This window comes from Hypomesus nipponensis, chromosome 15, assembly GCF_054491055.1.
Source record: "Hypomesus nipponensis isolate SF chromosome 15, ASM5449105v1, whole genome shotgun sequence".
Lineage (NCBI taxonomy): Eukaryota > Metazoa > Chordata > Actinopteri > Osmeriformes > Osmeridae > Hypomesus > Hypomesus nipponensis.
In genome coordinates this window covers 15,626,357-15,641,854 of record NC_140375.1, presented here as the reverse complement: position 1 = coordinate 15,641,854, position 15,498 = coordinate 15,626,357, and the positions used below count along the sequence as shown (strand labels likewise).

Genomic DNA, 15,498 nt, shown 5'->3' with positions numbered 1-15,498 from the left:
TGCACGGCACTGTCTGGTCAGTGAGGCTATTGTAGCGGTCACTACTCCGCCAGGCCACACGCTGCGTTAGCTGAGGAACGGCACTAGGAAGACGGGAGAAGGAGGGAGAGAGGGCTGCAATTGTAGAGGCGCTCCACCATTCCTCCTCCTCTCCGCCCTGGTGCTCCATGCGTGGGCCCCTCTCTCGTTTCTGACCGCCCTCCCCTGATCTCTGCAGGCTCCGGGATGTCCGGCCTGGACGGTCTGATCGGCGCTGAGGAGAGGATCATCAACAGCAAGGGGAAGATCAGCGACAAAGTGGTAAGAGGATCACAGACTCCGTCTCAGCGTCGCTTGGTGTAGAAGGAGACGCCAGGGATCGCGCCCGGTTTCCTTGCTGTTCAGCTTCGGTATCATGCTGGCGCAGCTACTTAAGGGACCAGTCTTGTTAGGTTCAGATTGTTTGATTCTAGACTCCAGGCTCAGGGAGGTAAATAAATCTTGTTAGGATTGAGAAACCCTTTTATCAGCTTTTACATAACCCACAATTTTTTTATTTTTTTTTGGTGAGAGACTTTTTTCACAGCTTTTTAAAAAAACTTGAGTAACTATGATGCCATAGCTGTAACTATGACGCCATAGCTGTAACTATGGCGTCATAGTTACTGTCTCCCGTCTAAAAGGCCATCACAACCCTTCTTCACCAAAAAGCATCACTGCCAATGGATTACCCAGCATTCATTGCATGCATCTTCATTTGCCAGCAGCACCAGTTCTCTTATATGTTCAATGTGTTTTGATGGTGGACTGTGTGTAGTATGTCTTGCATGATCCCAAACCAAGCTTACAACTGTGCTTGTATGTTGCTGTGGTGGTTTGTAAACGGTTTTGTGTGCATGCCAGTATTTTGTACACGTATTGAAGAACTTTTTCAAAAGTCTGAAGAATCAGCGTTTAAAGTGTAGCATAGCATATTTTATTGATATTATTTGGCCAGAATATACTCACGACACAGGCAAATGTGATGCTAGATGCCTGTGGTGGAAATCATTGAAAATGATCAAATCCTGTTTCCTTTTTTTTCTTATTTTCTTCTTTTTTTTACTGCTAGAAAACAACTCTGATGATTCAGGTGCTGTTACACTGCTGATTTTGTTTCCACGCCAACACACCCACCGTTAATTATTCAAGCTGCACTTTCATAAACCTAGGGTTGAGCTCAGTGGTCTCAGTTTCAAAATCGCCGGATGTTTTTTGCTCGATTATCATCTTTAGTCCTAACAGATATTTTTTTGTTGATGCTTGATTAAAAACAATACCCTCCCTCTCCCTTTTTATAATGCAGAAACAAAATTGTATTAGATGGCAGTCACTGATCTGTTTAAATACACAGAATAATTTACACCGAATTGCACACACACACGCGCACCGTAAAGTGAGTGTAAGTATAACCTGGGCTCCCCTGTCTGTGTCGACAGGTGATTGATGAGTCTCTGGATGTTAAAGAAGTGATTTACAGTGCAGAGAGAGTCAGCGTAATGCATGCTGATGATCTGGTGAGTACAGCGCCCTCCTCTGGGCTCTCTGGAGAACTGCAGAGGAAACCTGGCCTGGACTCACACACTATGTACCAGACAGCTCCCTCGTACTGTGACCCTCCATTCAGTTTTCCTGTTCTGTGCATGTTAAGCATGACTGTATGTGACTGTACCAGAATGTACACGCGGTGTGCAGCACCTCAGGTGAATGTGAATCCACACAAACCGTCGGGTTTACGCTGCATTTGTGTGTGACATGAGCCGAAGACTGCTCTCTGGCTGTCGGCATACATGCACTTTCATTTCGCATCCCATCCGACACGGTAAAACTCCATCACCCTGTAGGGGATTGACGCGGAAGATACGCCATCGAGACCATGTTTACTGGCCACTCGCGATTGTGCACCCAGGGACGCTGTTTACCGCCTCTGCTGTAGAGTGTCGCTGATCCTCTGTGGGTCGCCCCCCTCACCTCTCTCACTGTTCTCCAGAACTTCCCGTATCGTTCTTCGACCTGTTTTGATCAGCTCTCATGTCTAATGGGATGCCTTCTAATATTGTTGTGGATGTGTTGCGTCAAGATGCCCCTTATGTAATGCATTGAAAGATGATTTAGTCCAGTGCGGTGCATCGTACAACAACAGCAGCATATTATGTGTGTCTGTAATCATCTCAATTTCCCCCTCCCCCATCTATCTCTCTCCCTCTTCCTGTCTCTCTCCACACACACAAACTCTCCCCTCTAGGAATCCTATCGTCCTCTTGAGGAGGACTTCAGCTTCGGGAGCAGTGCCCTGATTGGCTTGTTGGTGATCGCGGTGGCCATAGCAACGGTGATAGTGATCAGCCTGGTGCTGCTGAGGAAGAGGCAGTATGGCACCATCAGTCATGGCATTGTGGAGGTAAGCAGACGCACACACACCTCGGGGGGGGGGGGGGGGGTTCTCCCTTAACAACAACCTGGAGATGTCTCTGAAGAGAAGCTCTTCTGTGTGTTCGAACGATGATGGTCTCGCAGCCTGTGTGATGTTGGCACACGGTTCACATTTCTTCCAATTGTAGATTCTATTTCTACAGATCTACCATTAGCTAAAATCTGATGTGTGGTTGGTCATCTGCTTTTAACAATCTTGGAATAACTGGAAGTAGAGTTTGGTCTAGCTGACCCATATCCCTGTCTTGTGTCCAACCCACCGTTCCTCTGGGATAGGTTGACCCCATGCTGACCCCAGAGGAACGCCACCTCAGCAAGATGCAGAACCATGGCTATGAAAACCCCACCTACAAATACCTGGAGCAGATGCAGATCTAGTGTGGGAAGAAGGGGGGCGATGTGGAGGCAATGAGAAGAAGGCAATAGAGGGGGAACATACTACTGACCAATAACAAAGATGCTCTCGTCAAAATCATTTGCATACGAATGCCCTATACTGGTTTGTTCAAACAATTCTTAAATAATGCTACTACTTCTACTACTGCTACAATTGTATTATAGAGCTCCTTTTTGATCTTTTGTTTCTTTTAAGAGGTGATGTATCTACATTTTACATTCTGGAAAAAGTGATTCAGTAAATGACTCTGTAATTATGCATACCATTATCCTTGATCAAGATGTAAAACATTTTTTTATGTTCTTTTTTCTTTTTTTTTCTCAAAAGTGCGAATCAAATCAAGCTAACGGTTGAAATTAAATGTTTTTGTGGCCATCAGCAAATAATTTACACAAAGACACTACTGGTTTCTTCCTCATTGTACAAGTGTCCAATTTCTGATGGTCTCATAGATGTTTTACCTGATTTCTTTTCAATAGATTGCTTGTATAATGATGGTTCTTTGTACCAATTAAAATGTATGGTGAAACGAAAATGAGAAAAAAATGAAACTAAATCATAAAATAAATTTTCTTTCCGTCCTTTGTTATGACAACAAAGTATACATAAACAGTTTAAATATATATATAAATATATATAAAAAGTAGATGTTTTATTCCACCTTTTCTCCAGGGAAGAGTTTATGACTGATGCATGGGTTGGTGACAGAGTTGTGTTGCTGACCCCCAGCTAGTCAGAGTATGCACAGGCCCCCAGCTCTCTAAACCTGCTCTCAACCCTGATCCAGCTTAAGAAGTGGGAAAAACCCTTAATCTCCCCTAAACACACACACACACACACATATCCATCACTTAAGTAACAGTGTGACAACATCATTTTGATCCCGAACGATCCCCATGATTGATGTGTGATCATCGTTGAATGTATTGTGGAAGATTCTGGATGTTTTGCCTCTGAGTAAGTCCCTCGAGGGTCTGATCCTGTATTGGCAGAGTGAGCCAGCGAGTGAAGACGCCACATGAAGTATTTTGCACAAACAATTTGACTGTGTCGTGATTCCAAACATACAATCGATCAATGGAAACTAATTTGGGAAGTATTGGGTTTTTGATGAACAGCTGTTTGCTTTGCTGGTCTTAAAGCACAGAGCAGTTTTAATAATATTTGGTAGACAAAAGCCATTATAAAATATGTAATTGGAGCTGGAGGGCTGTGCAGACTGGCTGACAGACAGGGCTTAGAGAACTGGTTTCTGATAAAAGCAAAGTGTGTATTTGTACCGGTAGAGAACTGCACAAACAAGTAAATTGAATCCTAGAATCATTAGGTTTTTTTCTCTTAGTATTGTCTTTGTATGCCTGTATAGTTGATGTTGCAATCATGGCTTTCTGGAGGATTACCTGTGGTGTGCATTGTTCTTATATGAAATGATATGATATATATTTTTAAGTTTGTTTTCTTGTTTTCTAATTTTCTCTTCCTGTGACAGTATCTCTGTATGTGACTGTCTCACTATGCACCCAAATGGCTTCAATCTTGTACTTGCCTGCTTGATTGTGGGGTAGGGAAGGGAGACTAATATATGCGTATTAGTGATACAATTTGATTGACATCAATGGAAACAGATTTATGGTTACAGGGGGAACACATCAATAAACTCACTACTTCCATATTGGTAGGCCCCTACCTCTTGTCTTTTTTTGTGTATGATATAATTGTATCGGCTGTTTGGTTCTTTTGATATGAAACTTAAATCATTTCGTAAATCTTTGTAGTTTTACTTTTATATAAAATTAGCCTGCGTGACATGACGCAAGTCATGATGTATGAAACGCTTATGATTTAGTTTCACAATTTCTGACAGCGGGGTTTTTTCAGCAACAGAAACCGTTGACTCATACAAGAGTGACATTTTTAAAACATCCTCGTGGATGACTCATCTTCAGATCGCTCACCTCGATACTTCGATCCAATTGTTCAAAGTAGTTTTCTCAAATTATTTAGGCCTAATTTTATGTTCTTGTAAAAAAAAAATAAGTTGGTTGAATATAAGAGGCTATTGGCTAAAGTGAGCATAAAAGTTTTGAACTCGATTTTGAAATTAGTTGAAATCGGAATTTGTCTACCGAAAAAAAAACAGGCTACACCTGTACAGTTAAATGTGTTTGGGGCCATCAACAAATAGCTTACACAAAGATTACTGGTTTCTTCCTCATTGTACAAGTGTCCAATTTCTGATGGTCTCATGTTTTACCTGATTTCTTTTCAAAAGATTGCTTGTATAATGATGGTTCTTTGTACCAATTAAACTATTCTACTATTGACTAAAGTGAGCATAAACGTTTTGGTTTAATTCGATTTTGAAATTAGTTGAAATGGGAATTTGTCTACGGTAAACACCCCATACACCTGTACAGGAAGTCACAGGTAGAGGAAAGTATCGCTCAGACACGCCCGCCACAACCTGAATCTCAACGGAAAAGTTTTTGTAGACGACAGGTAGGCTAGACCACAAATCGTGGGTGAATTACAACTATACAGACATAGACTACACTTGAAGTTTATATTTAATTGCATTGGGAGCATTAAATTGGCTTCATCAAACCTTATTTCAAGTGTTTTGAATTGGTCCCGGTTTGTGGCGTTGTGGTTCACCTACACTCGTCAACAAACAGGATCGCCTGGAAGACGAAAGGCCTGTGCGTTCACTGTATTTGGAAATTTGCGAGGTTGTTGCAACAAAAATCAGACCTTCCCAGCAAGATCAATAGAACTGGTGTCAACAGTTTGCCTCTCAAAACCATGGACCACATGGACAGAGGAATGCGTTACACGCCAAAGGTACGATACATTGAGTGTATTCAGTAAAGATGTTCTCTCTCCCTCTCGCAGTTTGCATATTTGAATCAGGAAGTTAAGGCGTTTAAGACTTGCACGGTCAACATAACATTTGTCTTAGGCCTAAATGTTGAGACTGGTACAGTGTCTCAAAATGGGATTTTAGACATCGACAACCAAGAATATTACTGTTAACTAATTGTAACACAATAGATTCAACCAAGACGGCACATGCAGGAGGAAGCCAAGCTTTACAAAAGTCAAACTATACGGCTGTCAATACAAAGCTACACTAAACATTCCATTCCAGTAGTAATGCCAATGCAGGTTTCTTTGAATCATATGGTCATGATTTCATATGATTGTCACTCATTTTGGCTGTGGTTGTAGCTGACAATTACTACCCTGCAATGAAACTGACAGGAATTTTTTGGGGGGTTAAAATAATGTCGTACTTAAAAGCTCCACTACTCCTGTCATGTCCATAAGAGATTGTATATTGTTTGTGCTGCTGGATTAACACATTAGAAGTAAAAAAAAAAAAAAAAAAAGAGGAGTTTTGAATGGTGTGTTGAGGGAACCACAACACAGATGCATAGATTCCACCCCCCTGTTCTGACATGTTGAGTTGAACATCTCCACTTAGGAAGGATCTGTAAAAATCCATGTTATCTCCCCCCACACACACAACATCCCCCCACACTCAACAATGATGGAAACAATGCCTGGCAAATACCTTATCTGATGACACATCCTGGTTAGCCCAGTTTCACCTTGAAATAACTGTCTTCTGAATGTGAATTTGCTTTATTTGCCATGTAAGTGCACACAAACAATGAATTCACTGTGGCAGGAAGGTGCCTACAATAAATATATAAGAATCTAAAATATGAAAAAGTATGACGTTCAGTTGTCTCTGGAATTGGAGTCTGTGAGAATAACCTAACTGTTTCTCTGTTGTACAAGAGACCCATCAGCATGCTTCCCATAGACTTGTATGTCAATATAGAAGTAACTTGTATCTCAGTCTTTGATAAGTTGGTGCAATACCTCTGGGTCTAAAGTTTTTATTGACACTACTTGTCTTGAGCTTTGTGGATGGTTATCTGTCCCAAAACAGCCTGAATTATCAGAGGTATTGACCATGTGAGTCATGCCACCTGTTCACGGTATCCATGGCGAGAGATCTACCTTAAATAAATCTGAAATTTCCTTTTTTATATGCATGGTGCTTAAATGTATTTTAATGATTAAACTACGGACCTACTACAAATATCAGTTATGTGGGCACTGATGGTTTTTCTGTTGTGTTAGATGAATGTAGGCTAATGTAATGTCACACTTCTCTGATGACTCTTCAGCACAATGGCTGCTTCTCAGCAGGTTGGACCAGATTAGAAATGCTGAAACTCAGACTCCACCCTTCCCCACGCTTCACTTTCCCAGAATTCCGGAAGCCGTACTCAGAAGGTGTTTTTACCTGCGTGTGAAGCTCCCGTTTCATCCAAACAAATCTGTTTATGGCTCTTGGTCATGCTAGTTTTTAGTTTGTTTTCTCATGTACAGCATTCATTTTGGTCAGGACAGCTCATAGCATGTTTTGTTTTCATAAAACTCCTTCATGTAGCTTCAACCCCCGTCAACACAAACCTGTCGACTGTGAGTGTACCAGTAAATATAGACACACATTCCTAGAATGCTCGTGCATATACATGCTCTGAACTAGACCCAACTGTCTTTATACCTGTTTTTCTGAAGTCCTTTAGTTGCAAGGAAGTAATCCATTCTTTCTATTCACTTACAGAATACTGACAACGTAATTGACTTTTGTCATTGTAAAACCCTTCTCAGTGGAGCAGGAGCAGCCTATTGTTTAATGGTGTCCGCTATAAAACTGCTCTTTTACGAGGGGTTGTGGTAACTGCGATCTTCCCCATCCCTCTTCCAGGATAAGGATTGGGAAAACTCTGTCCAGTTCCTGCCGGCGTCAGACTCAAAGAAGCTAGAGAAGAAGAAGGGTCCAGGGAAGGTGGGGGCCGTGATCGGGGTGGTGATCCTACTCGCTGTTATTGCCCTCATGACCGGTCTACTGGTCTGGCATTTCCACTGTGAGTGATCCCAGCCTCAACCCACATCTACTGTGCAAACTACAAACTACACCCAGCACACAAAACGAGACACGTCTTTCCAGTTCTCTGGTTCACGAAAAATGATTCAAGTGTGTGTGTGTGTGTGTGTGGCGTCTTTCTCCGTCTAGTCCGTAAGGATGTGAGGATCAAGAAGATGTACAGTGGCTCCATGAGGATCACTAACCAGGTGTTTATCGACGCCTACGAGAACTCCAACAGCAGCGAGTTCAAAGCCCTGGCCAAACAGGTCACCACACAGGTGAGGCAGCTCCCTGGCACCCCGAGATGCAAAGCGAGCAAAGGTCAAAGTTCATGAGCATTGAGAAGGGGAAAAGGAAACGGAAATACTGCTTGTTGCATTTGAATGTTGGATTACGACATATTGAATTATCTGTGTGAAAGCAAGGGATATGGTCACAGGCTTGGGGGGGGTTGACCCTACAAGGACAGTTGGCCGTTTGAGAGGGTCATCTCTCGGGGTTTTATGACCTTTTGACTTGGAGAGAGACTCGTGAAGGTGTTTAGATGATGATAAGGTAAGTGTAAAGTGTAAGTGATTGATAATTCTTGAGACCGGATGTTTAACAAATTCCAGGGTACTCCTTTAAATAAAGATCGGTTGGATTTCAGAACTTGGCCAGATGATTTTGTGTTGTTGTCTGATTTTTGTGTGTTGAAAATGTTGGTATAATGGTTGTGCTGTTTTAGAAATGCAAGTTTGAAATACATTTAATTCAGTTAAACGATTGATTCTCTGAATAACTTCCACCACAGCATCAAGAAAATAGATTCAGAAATCATTTCTGCATTTTCCGTCTTTCAGCTTAAAGCCATCTATTCCAGGACTCCACAACTGGCAAAGAATTACGTCGGTTCTACCATCCAAGCCTTCAGGTAGGACTGTTTCTGAGAGCAGAGTGTGTGTCCAAGCTTCATGGTTGATGTGGGGTCAAATGGCTGAGCGGTTAGGGAATCAGGCTATTAATCAGAAGGTTGCCGGTTCAATTTCCGGCCGTGCCAAATGATGTTGTGTCATTGTTGTGTCAATGATGTTGTGTCACCCTACTTGCCTCAGGGGAATGTCCCTGTACTTACTGTGTCGCTCTGGATATGACTAACTGTACATGTGTTTCCAGTGTGGAGAACGGTCCTATCAAACTGTATCCATGTGTAGTGATCAAACCTGTCTCTCCTGTTCCCAGTGAAGGCAGCGTCATAGCCTACTACCTGTCTGAGTTCAGAGTGTCAGCTAGCCAGGAGGTGGCTGTGGATAACACCATGGCCTCGCTGGACAAGATCGTGGACAAGGTGCGCTCTTTCGGATCCAAGCCTGGCAGTGATCTGGTGTTCGATGATGTCGTGTCTTCAGGTAGAGTCAGAATCCTTTAGCATGGCTTGCTAGTGGCCCACTCAGACAAAGGTCAATTTCACTTTTTTCTGCTTGACCTCATATTTTTGTGTTTATAATATCATGCAGGGTCACGATGTGATATGTTTTTGTTTCGTTTCACAGCACTAGACACGCGAATGTTCGCAAAATCATTCAGCAGTAAGTTCTCTTACATTTTACATTCATGAATCAGAAATCGCACTGCAGATAGACTTGTGATTTCACCCAAGGCAACACGTGAAGGAATCTTCCTGTTCTCTCAGGTTATTACAGATTCGAAGAGCACACCAAAGCCAATCAGATTGGGAAGATCGACTCCCCCGGCTTCCCCAACGCCCCGTATCCCCCTAACACCTTCATCCAGTGGCAGCTGAGGGCAGACCCCGGCCACGTCATCAAGCTGGACTTTGACGCCTTCAACCTGGAGGAGGGGGAGGCCGACAACACGTGCAAAAATGACTTTGTCAAAGTCTACGACTCCCTGGTGGCCATCGAAAGCAGGGTCATGGAAGAGTGAGTCTGGCCTGCGCGCTGTCTGGGGAAGAGATACCCACACCTGTCGATGAATAACTCCCCGCATTCCTCTCACTTCAGCACTCAGTCTGTGGTTTCTTGTATGTATCATGAGGGTGTCAAACCCATATCCTGAAGATGACTAAATCAATTGGAATCAAAGGATCTGGGTTGGATGTGGATTGGCGTTGTGTGCAAGGTCACCTGCTGGTCAAATTAGTAATGCATCAGCTATTGTTCCTTCTAAAAATCCTGGTCGGCCTGAGAATGCAGTCATGGGTGATTTGTATCTTCTAACACATCTTATCCACACTTTGTTGGCAGGATTTGTGGGTACTATTCCCCCAGCGACCCCTTGACCTTCCTCTCCTCTCGCAATGTGATGTTGGTGACTCTGCTGACTAATGACAAGAAGAACTACCCAGGTCTGAGGGCTCATGTCTCCCAGGTTGTTCGTGGCAGCAAAGGTAAGGCTCCACAAACTTCACCTCACAATCTACAGTGTAAACTGACCAGATGGGATGGATTGTCCTCAATTTGCTTGATGTTCTCCCATTTGAACGCATTTGTTGTATTTTTTTTCTGTCAGAACTAGTATGTGGCGGCCAGCTGAGTGGAGAGAAAGGAACATTCACTACTCCAAACTATCCCAACTACTACCCACCCAACACCTACTGTGAATGGACTATCCAGGTAGTGTACAATAGGGCAAGACCATGATTACGGCGAATGCTTCCTTTCATATAAGACCTACTGGTCTTTCGTGTGGTTGGGCGATTCAGCAATTATTTACAGTCTGTACTTTGCTCAGGTCCCTGCTGGTAAAATGGTGAAGGTGCGCTTCATTAAGTTCCTCCTGTCTGAGCCCGGGCAGAATGAGAAAGACTGTAGGAAGGACTACGTGGAGATCAACAATCAACGGTGAACACCCCGATGATGTTAGAGTTTGGAGGTCGAAACCAGAGTTTCCAGCCACTATGTATAGCTGCAATGAGCGTATAGCCACTTGGATATTAGGCTTATACGTGTGTGTGTGTGTGTGTGTACACACATTCATTAGGATGTGTGGTGAGAAGTCGACCGTGCAGGTGGTCACAAGTGACACCAACTCGATGAAGGTGCTGTTCTTCTCCGACGCCTCCTACGTCGACCGCGGCTTCAGCGCCGAGTACGAAGCCTTCGTGTCCACAGACCGTGAGTCCCAGAAGAATACCAAAAAAAACTCATGACGTGACTGTTTTTCCCTGACTGTTCTGCCTGCCTGTTGAGCACCGTGTCTCACCTCCCAGACCGGGTCTCTCCATCTCCTCCACAGCCTGCCCCAAGGCGTTCCAGTGCAGAAACAAACGTTGCATCAGCGAGGATCTCAAATGCGACGGCTGGAACGACTGCGGAGACCTGAGCGACGAGATGGATTGCCGTGAGTGGATCCCACTTTATGCACGTTGAGTTACCGCCTGTGGCTTCATAAGTCTGTTGCCTGTGAGGACTCCACCTCAAGCTCACGAGCTGGCGTCTGTGCAGGGTGCAAGGAGAATCAGATCCAGTGCAAAAACGGCCTCTGCAAACCCAAGTTCTGGATGTGCGACGGAGTCGACGACTGCGGCGACAACACGGACGAATCGAACTGTAAGGGAGTCACCTTTTGTAAGGGAGTCAGGTGGCCGAGAGGTTAGGGAATCGGGCTAGTAATCAGAAGGTTGTCAGATCGATTCCCCACCGTGCCAAATAACGTTGTGTCCTTGGGCAAGGCACTTCACCCTACTTGCCTCGGGGGAATGTCCCTGTACTTACTGTAACTCGCTCTGGATAAGAGCGTCTGCTAAAATGACTATATGTAAATGTAAGACGAGCACTAATAGGAGTACTTTAAGGAATGAAACGCATCTCTTGCCTTCTTCTCATGGTGTCTCTCTGTCTTCCCCCTCAGGTGGGTGTAAGTCTGGGGAGATCACCTGTCAGAACGAAAAGTGTGTGTCGGAGAAGAGGCGCTGCGACGGCAAAGACGACTGCGGAGACGGCACGGACGAGCTGGACTGCGGCAGAAGTGAGGACCGCCGCGGTCGCCATGCCAGAGCGTCAGCTCCAATGCGATTGGTCACTCTCCACGGGCGCAAGGTCTTTAACTTAAGTTTTTCTTCTCCTCTTTCGCACAGAAAACGACGTGAGGTGTACCGACGTCACCTACAAGTGTAAAAACAACATGTGCGTCAGCAAGCTGAACCCGGAGTGCGACGACGTCATAGACTGTGACGATGGATCAGACGAGGCCTTCTGTGGTAGGACACCACCTGTTCTCGTATCATAACTCGCACGTCAACAACAAGACTGTGATGTGCGTGTACTGTGCTGGCTCTAGAACGATCTGTGACGCTGATTGTCTTGTCGGGCAGATTGTGGGAAGAGCTTGTTCAAGACATCCCGCATTGTCGGCGGGCAGAATGCGGAGGAGGGGGAGTTTCCCTGGCAGGTCAGCCTCCACATCAAGAACATGGGTCACGTGTGTGGGGCATCTATCATCAGCAACAGCTGGCTGGTCACCGCTGCGCACTGCGTGCAGGACGACGCCAAGAACAAGTAGCTGCAAACTCCACTTCACTCGCCATGCTCAGCCTTCACCCACATCCTGACGTTGGATGTTTTGCACGTCAACCTGAGAATGAATGTCTCCGTCTCCCTCTCTGTCTCCTTCCAGATTCTCCCGGCCGGGAGTGTGGGAGGCCTATCTGGGCCTTCACATCCAGAAACAGTTTGGGAACAAGGTAGAAAAGAGGAACCTGAAACAGATTATCCCCCACCCCTACTACAACGCCTACACGTTTGACAACGACATTGCCCTGATGGAGCTGGACAGTCCTGTGTCCTACAGCGACTACATCAGGCCCATCTGCCTGCCGGCCCCACAGCATTTCTTCGCCGCCGGCAACTCTGTGTGGATCACTGGCTGGGGCGCCACGCGCGAGGGCGGTGAGTCCCACTGCACAACACAGGACTGTTTAGCCTGGCTTCCAGCCCAACTTAGCACCGCCCACAAAAAATTGTATTCGGGAAGTTGGGTCTGGAGGGGCTCGTATTGGGGACAAACTATATAAAACCGGGAGCTGGGTGGACCAATGAAATTGCCAGGGCGGGCTTTATACGATGATGGACAGATGATCAACAGTAACGTAATCAATAAAGTTATCAGACTCATATTCTGACTAGAATTATGAGTATGACAACGTCAGGCTAAGGACTGTTGGTACTGTAGACCATGTCAACTCTCCTTGGTGAATGAAGATGCCCGCCATATGTGTTTGTATGTTATATATATATATATATATATTTAGCAGGGCTGAATGTTAAGTCATTTCGGCGGATCTGTGTTGTTCGTTCCAGGAAGCGGTGCCACCGTGCTCCAGAAGGCGAAGGTGCGCATCATCAACAGCACTGTGTGTAACGCCCTGATGAGTGGGCAAATCACCTCCCGGATGATGTGCGCTGGCAAGCTGGATGGCGGCGTCGACGCGTGTCAGGTACATCACCGGGCCTCCACACCCTACAGTCCACTGTCACATCCTGCACACCCTACAGTCCACTGTCACATCCTGCACACCCTACAGTCCACTGTCACATCCTGCACACCCTACAGTCCACTGTCACATCCTGCACACCCTACAGTCCACTGTCACATCCTGCACACCCTACAGTCCACTGTCACATCCTGCACACCCTACAGTCCACTGTCACATCCTGCACACCCTACAGTCCACTGTCACATCCTGCACACCCTACAGTCCACTGTCACATCCTGCACACCCTACAGTCCACTGTCACATCCTCCACACCCTACAGTCCACTGTCACATCCTGCACACCCTACAGTCCACTGTCACATCCTGCACACCCTACAGTCCACTGTCACATCCTGCACACCCTACAGTCCACTGTCACATCCTGCACACCCTACAGTCCACTGTCACATCCTGCACACCCTACAGTCCACTGTCACATCCTGCACACCCTACAGTCCACTGTCACATCCTGCACACCACCTGACAGGAATGTCCTCTCCTCTTCTTGTTCTGGGGGGTCAGATGGCTGAGCGGTTAGGGAATCGGGCTATTAATCAGAAGGTTATTGGTTTAATTCCCAGCCGTGCCAAATGACGTTGTGTCCTTGAGCAAGGCACTTCACCCTACTTGCCTCAGGGGAGAATGTCCCTGTACTTGCTGTAAGTCGCTCTGGATAAGAGCGTCTGCTAAATGACTACATGTTGTTCTCAGGGAGATTCCGGTGGCCCTCTCTCCAGCCCTGATGGTAGCCACATGTTCCTGGCTGGAGTGGTTAGCTGGGGGGATGGCTGTGCCCGCAAGGACAAGCCTGGCATCTACTCAACGGTCACCAAGTTCCGCGGCTGGATCCAGGATAAGACCGGCGTGTGAAGAAGAGAGGAACGTGACCTTTGATCACAGTACTGTACAGATCTTTCTTTCAAGAGCCATCTGAACTTTAATTGATGAACAGTTCTAACTTAACGAGTCAAGATTTAAATTCTCACACACATGCATATCTGCGCTGGATAGTGGACTTTCCTCAGAAAAGCACAACTTTTAAGAAGTGTTTGTCAAATGTGTCTTTGTAAGGGGGTGGGTGGGGTTGTGGTTTGGTGTTTTTAAAATGTAAATATTTTTTTTACAATTTATTTTAGAGAAATTGTTACATGAGAACGCAGGGGGATGAAAGTCTAAGCTTTCCCATTCGTTTTACCAGTGAAGTCTACCATTTTGAAATTGTGGCCTCAATGTGAAATCAGATTCCCTTTTTAAACTTGTTGTTCTTCCTCCCTGACTTGGGATTTTTCTAAAGGACAGCAAAAAGATTGAGCTCATACTCTTTACTGCCTCCTATGGTTTGGTATTTAAGTCACAAATAACTTAATGTTTAAATGTTGGTCATGAAATTCCAAAGCACTGTTCAAAATGCTGGACTTGGAAATGTACTTTTAAGATCGGTTGATTCCCTATGGATCTATGTATTTGTATTTTTCAAGCCAGAAACAACAACAACAACAAATGAAATCAGAGACCAGAAACAATTAAATTAGAAATCAGATTTGTCATTGTGAGTCTAACAGAATTTTGTATTTTAGGTATACACAATTTTACATATACATTTGTATGATATTTTAATGTTTGCAAACCTTTCTGCACTAAGATCATACAGTTGGGAGATTGTATAATAGTGTAATGACATCCTTGTAATTATGTATTTAAGATTTCTTGAAATAAAATATCACCAACTATTTGTCTTGGATTCTCTTTTAGCATCTGCACAGATGTATAAAACAAACTTGCCTACTATATTTCTACATTTAAATAACATATTGTCTTTGTGTTTATTATGCATGTACCATATATTCAATTTAAATTGAGCTAATCTATTCACAAAATTACATTTGTCACAATGTCAACTTTGTCTTTCAAACCGTATTTGAATAATAACTGCCTCCAGGCACCGCCCCCACTTCTGCTTATCTGGAATGTTGGGGAGGATGTAGGACTGCAGCAGGGTTGTGGATGAACATGATGGTGTATGTTGTGCTGGGCAGAGCAGGGAGAGTTACAGGACAGCCTACAGCAGGCAGGAGCCAGGTCTGGGGTCAGGGTCAGGCCCGGGGCCAGGTCTGGGGCCAGTGGCTGCTGGTTCTCTACCTCCTGTCTGGTTCTGCTACGGGTGTCTCCACACCCTGCTCTGACTTCCTCTCCACCGTCCGCTCCTCTCCAGACCTGAGGCTGCTGA

At 44.9% G+C, this 15,498-nt stretch overlaps 2 protein-coding genes across 7 annotated transcripts in view; both read left to right on the top strand.

The window, feature by feature from the left end:
- The window catches only part of aplp2 (amyloid beta (A4) precursor-like protein 2), a 38,006-nt gene extending 33,472 nt beyond the window's left edge, over positions 1–4,534 (top strand). For 4 of the 6 annotated variants that reach the window (XM_084673868.1, XM_084673864.1, XM_084673863.1 and 1 more), the window contains 4 exons: positions 218–300; positions 1,458–1,535; positions 2,264–2,419; positions 2,728–4,534. In XM_084673868.1, coding sequence (XP_084529994.1) covers positions 218–300; positions 1,458–1,535; positions 2,264–2,419; positions 2,728–2,829 — 419 coding nt within the window. In that variant the 3' untranslated portion in view covers positions 2,830–4,534. The remainder of the gene's footprint in view (positions 1–217; positions 301–1,457; positions 1,536–2,263; positions 2,420–2,727) is intronic. The other 2 variants (XM_084673866.1, XM_084673867.1) reach the window with 1 other exon arrangement.
- A 761-nt stretch (positions 4,535–5,295) lies between these two features.
- On the top strand, positions 5,296–15,001 carry st14a (ST14 transmembrane serine protease matriptase a). Its single transcript, XM_084675030.1, has 20 exons — positions 5,296–5,347; positions 5,524–5,689; positions 7,635–7,794; positions 7,944–8,074; positions 8,639–8,709; positions 9,018–9,184; positions 9,329–9,364; positions 9,469–9,718; positions 10,043–10,185; positions 10,308–10,411; positions 10,530–10,639; positions 10,779–10,912; positions 11,034–11,138; positions 11,243–11,347; positions 11,649–11,765; positions 11,875–11,997; positions 12,112–12,295; positions 12,414–12,685; positions 13,097–13,233; positions 13,983–15,001. The coding sequence occupies exons 2-20, from the start codon at positions 5,651–5,653 to the stop codon at positions 14,139–14,141; spliced, it is 2,547 nt and encodes an 848-aa protein (XP_084531156.1). The 5' UTR covers positions 5,296–5,347; positions 5,524–5,650; the 3' UTR covers positions 14,142–15,001.
- Positions 15,002–15,498: the final 497 nt, after the last annotated feature.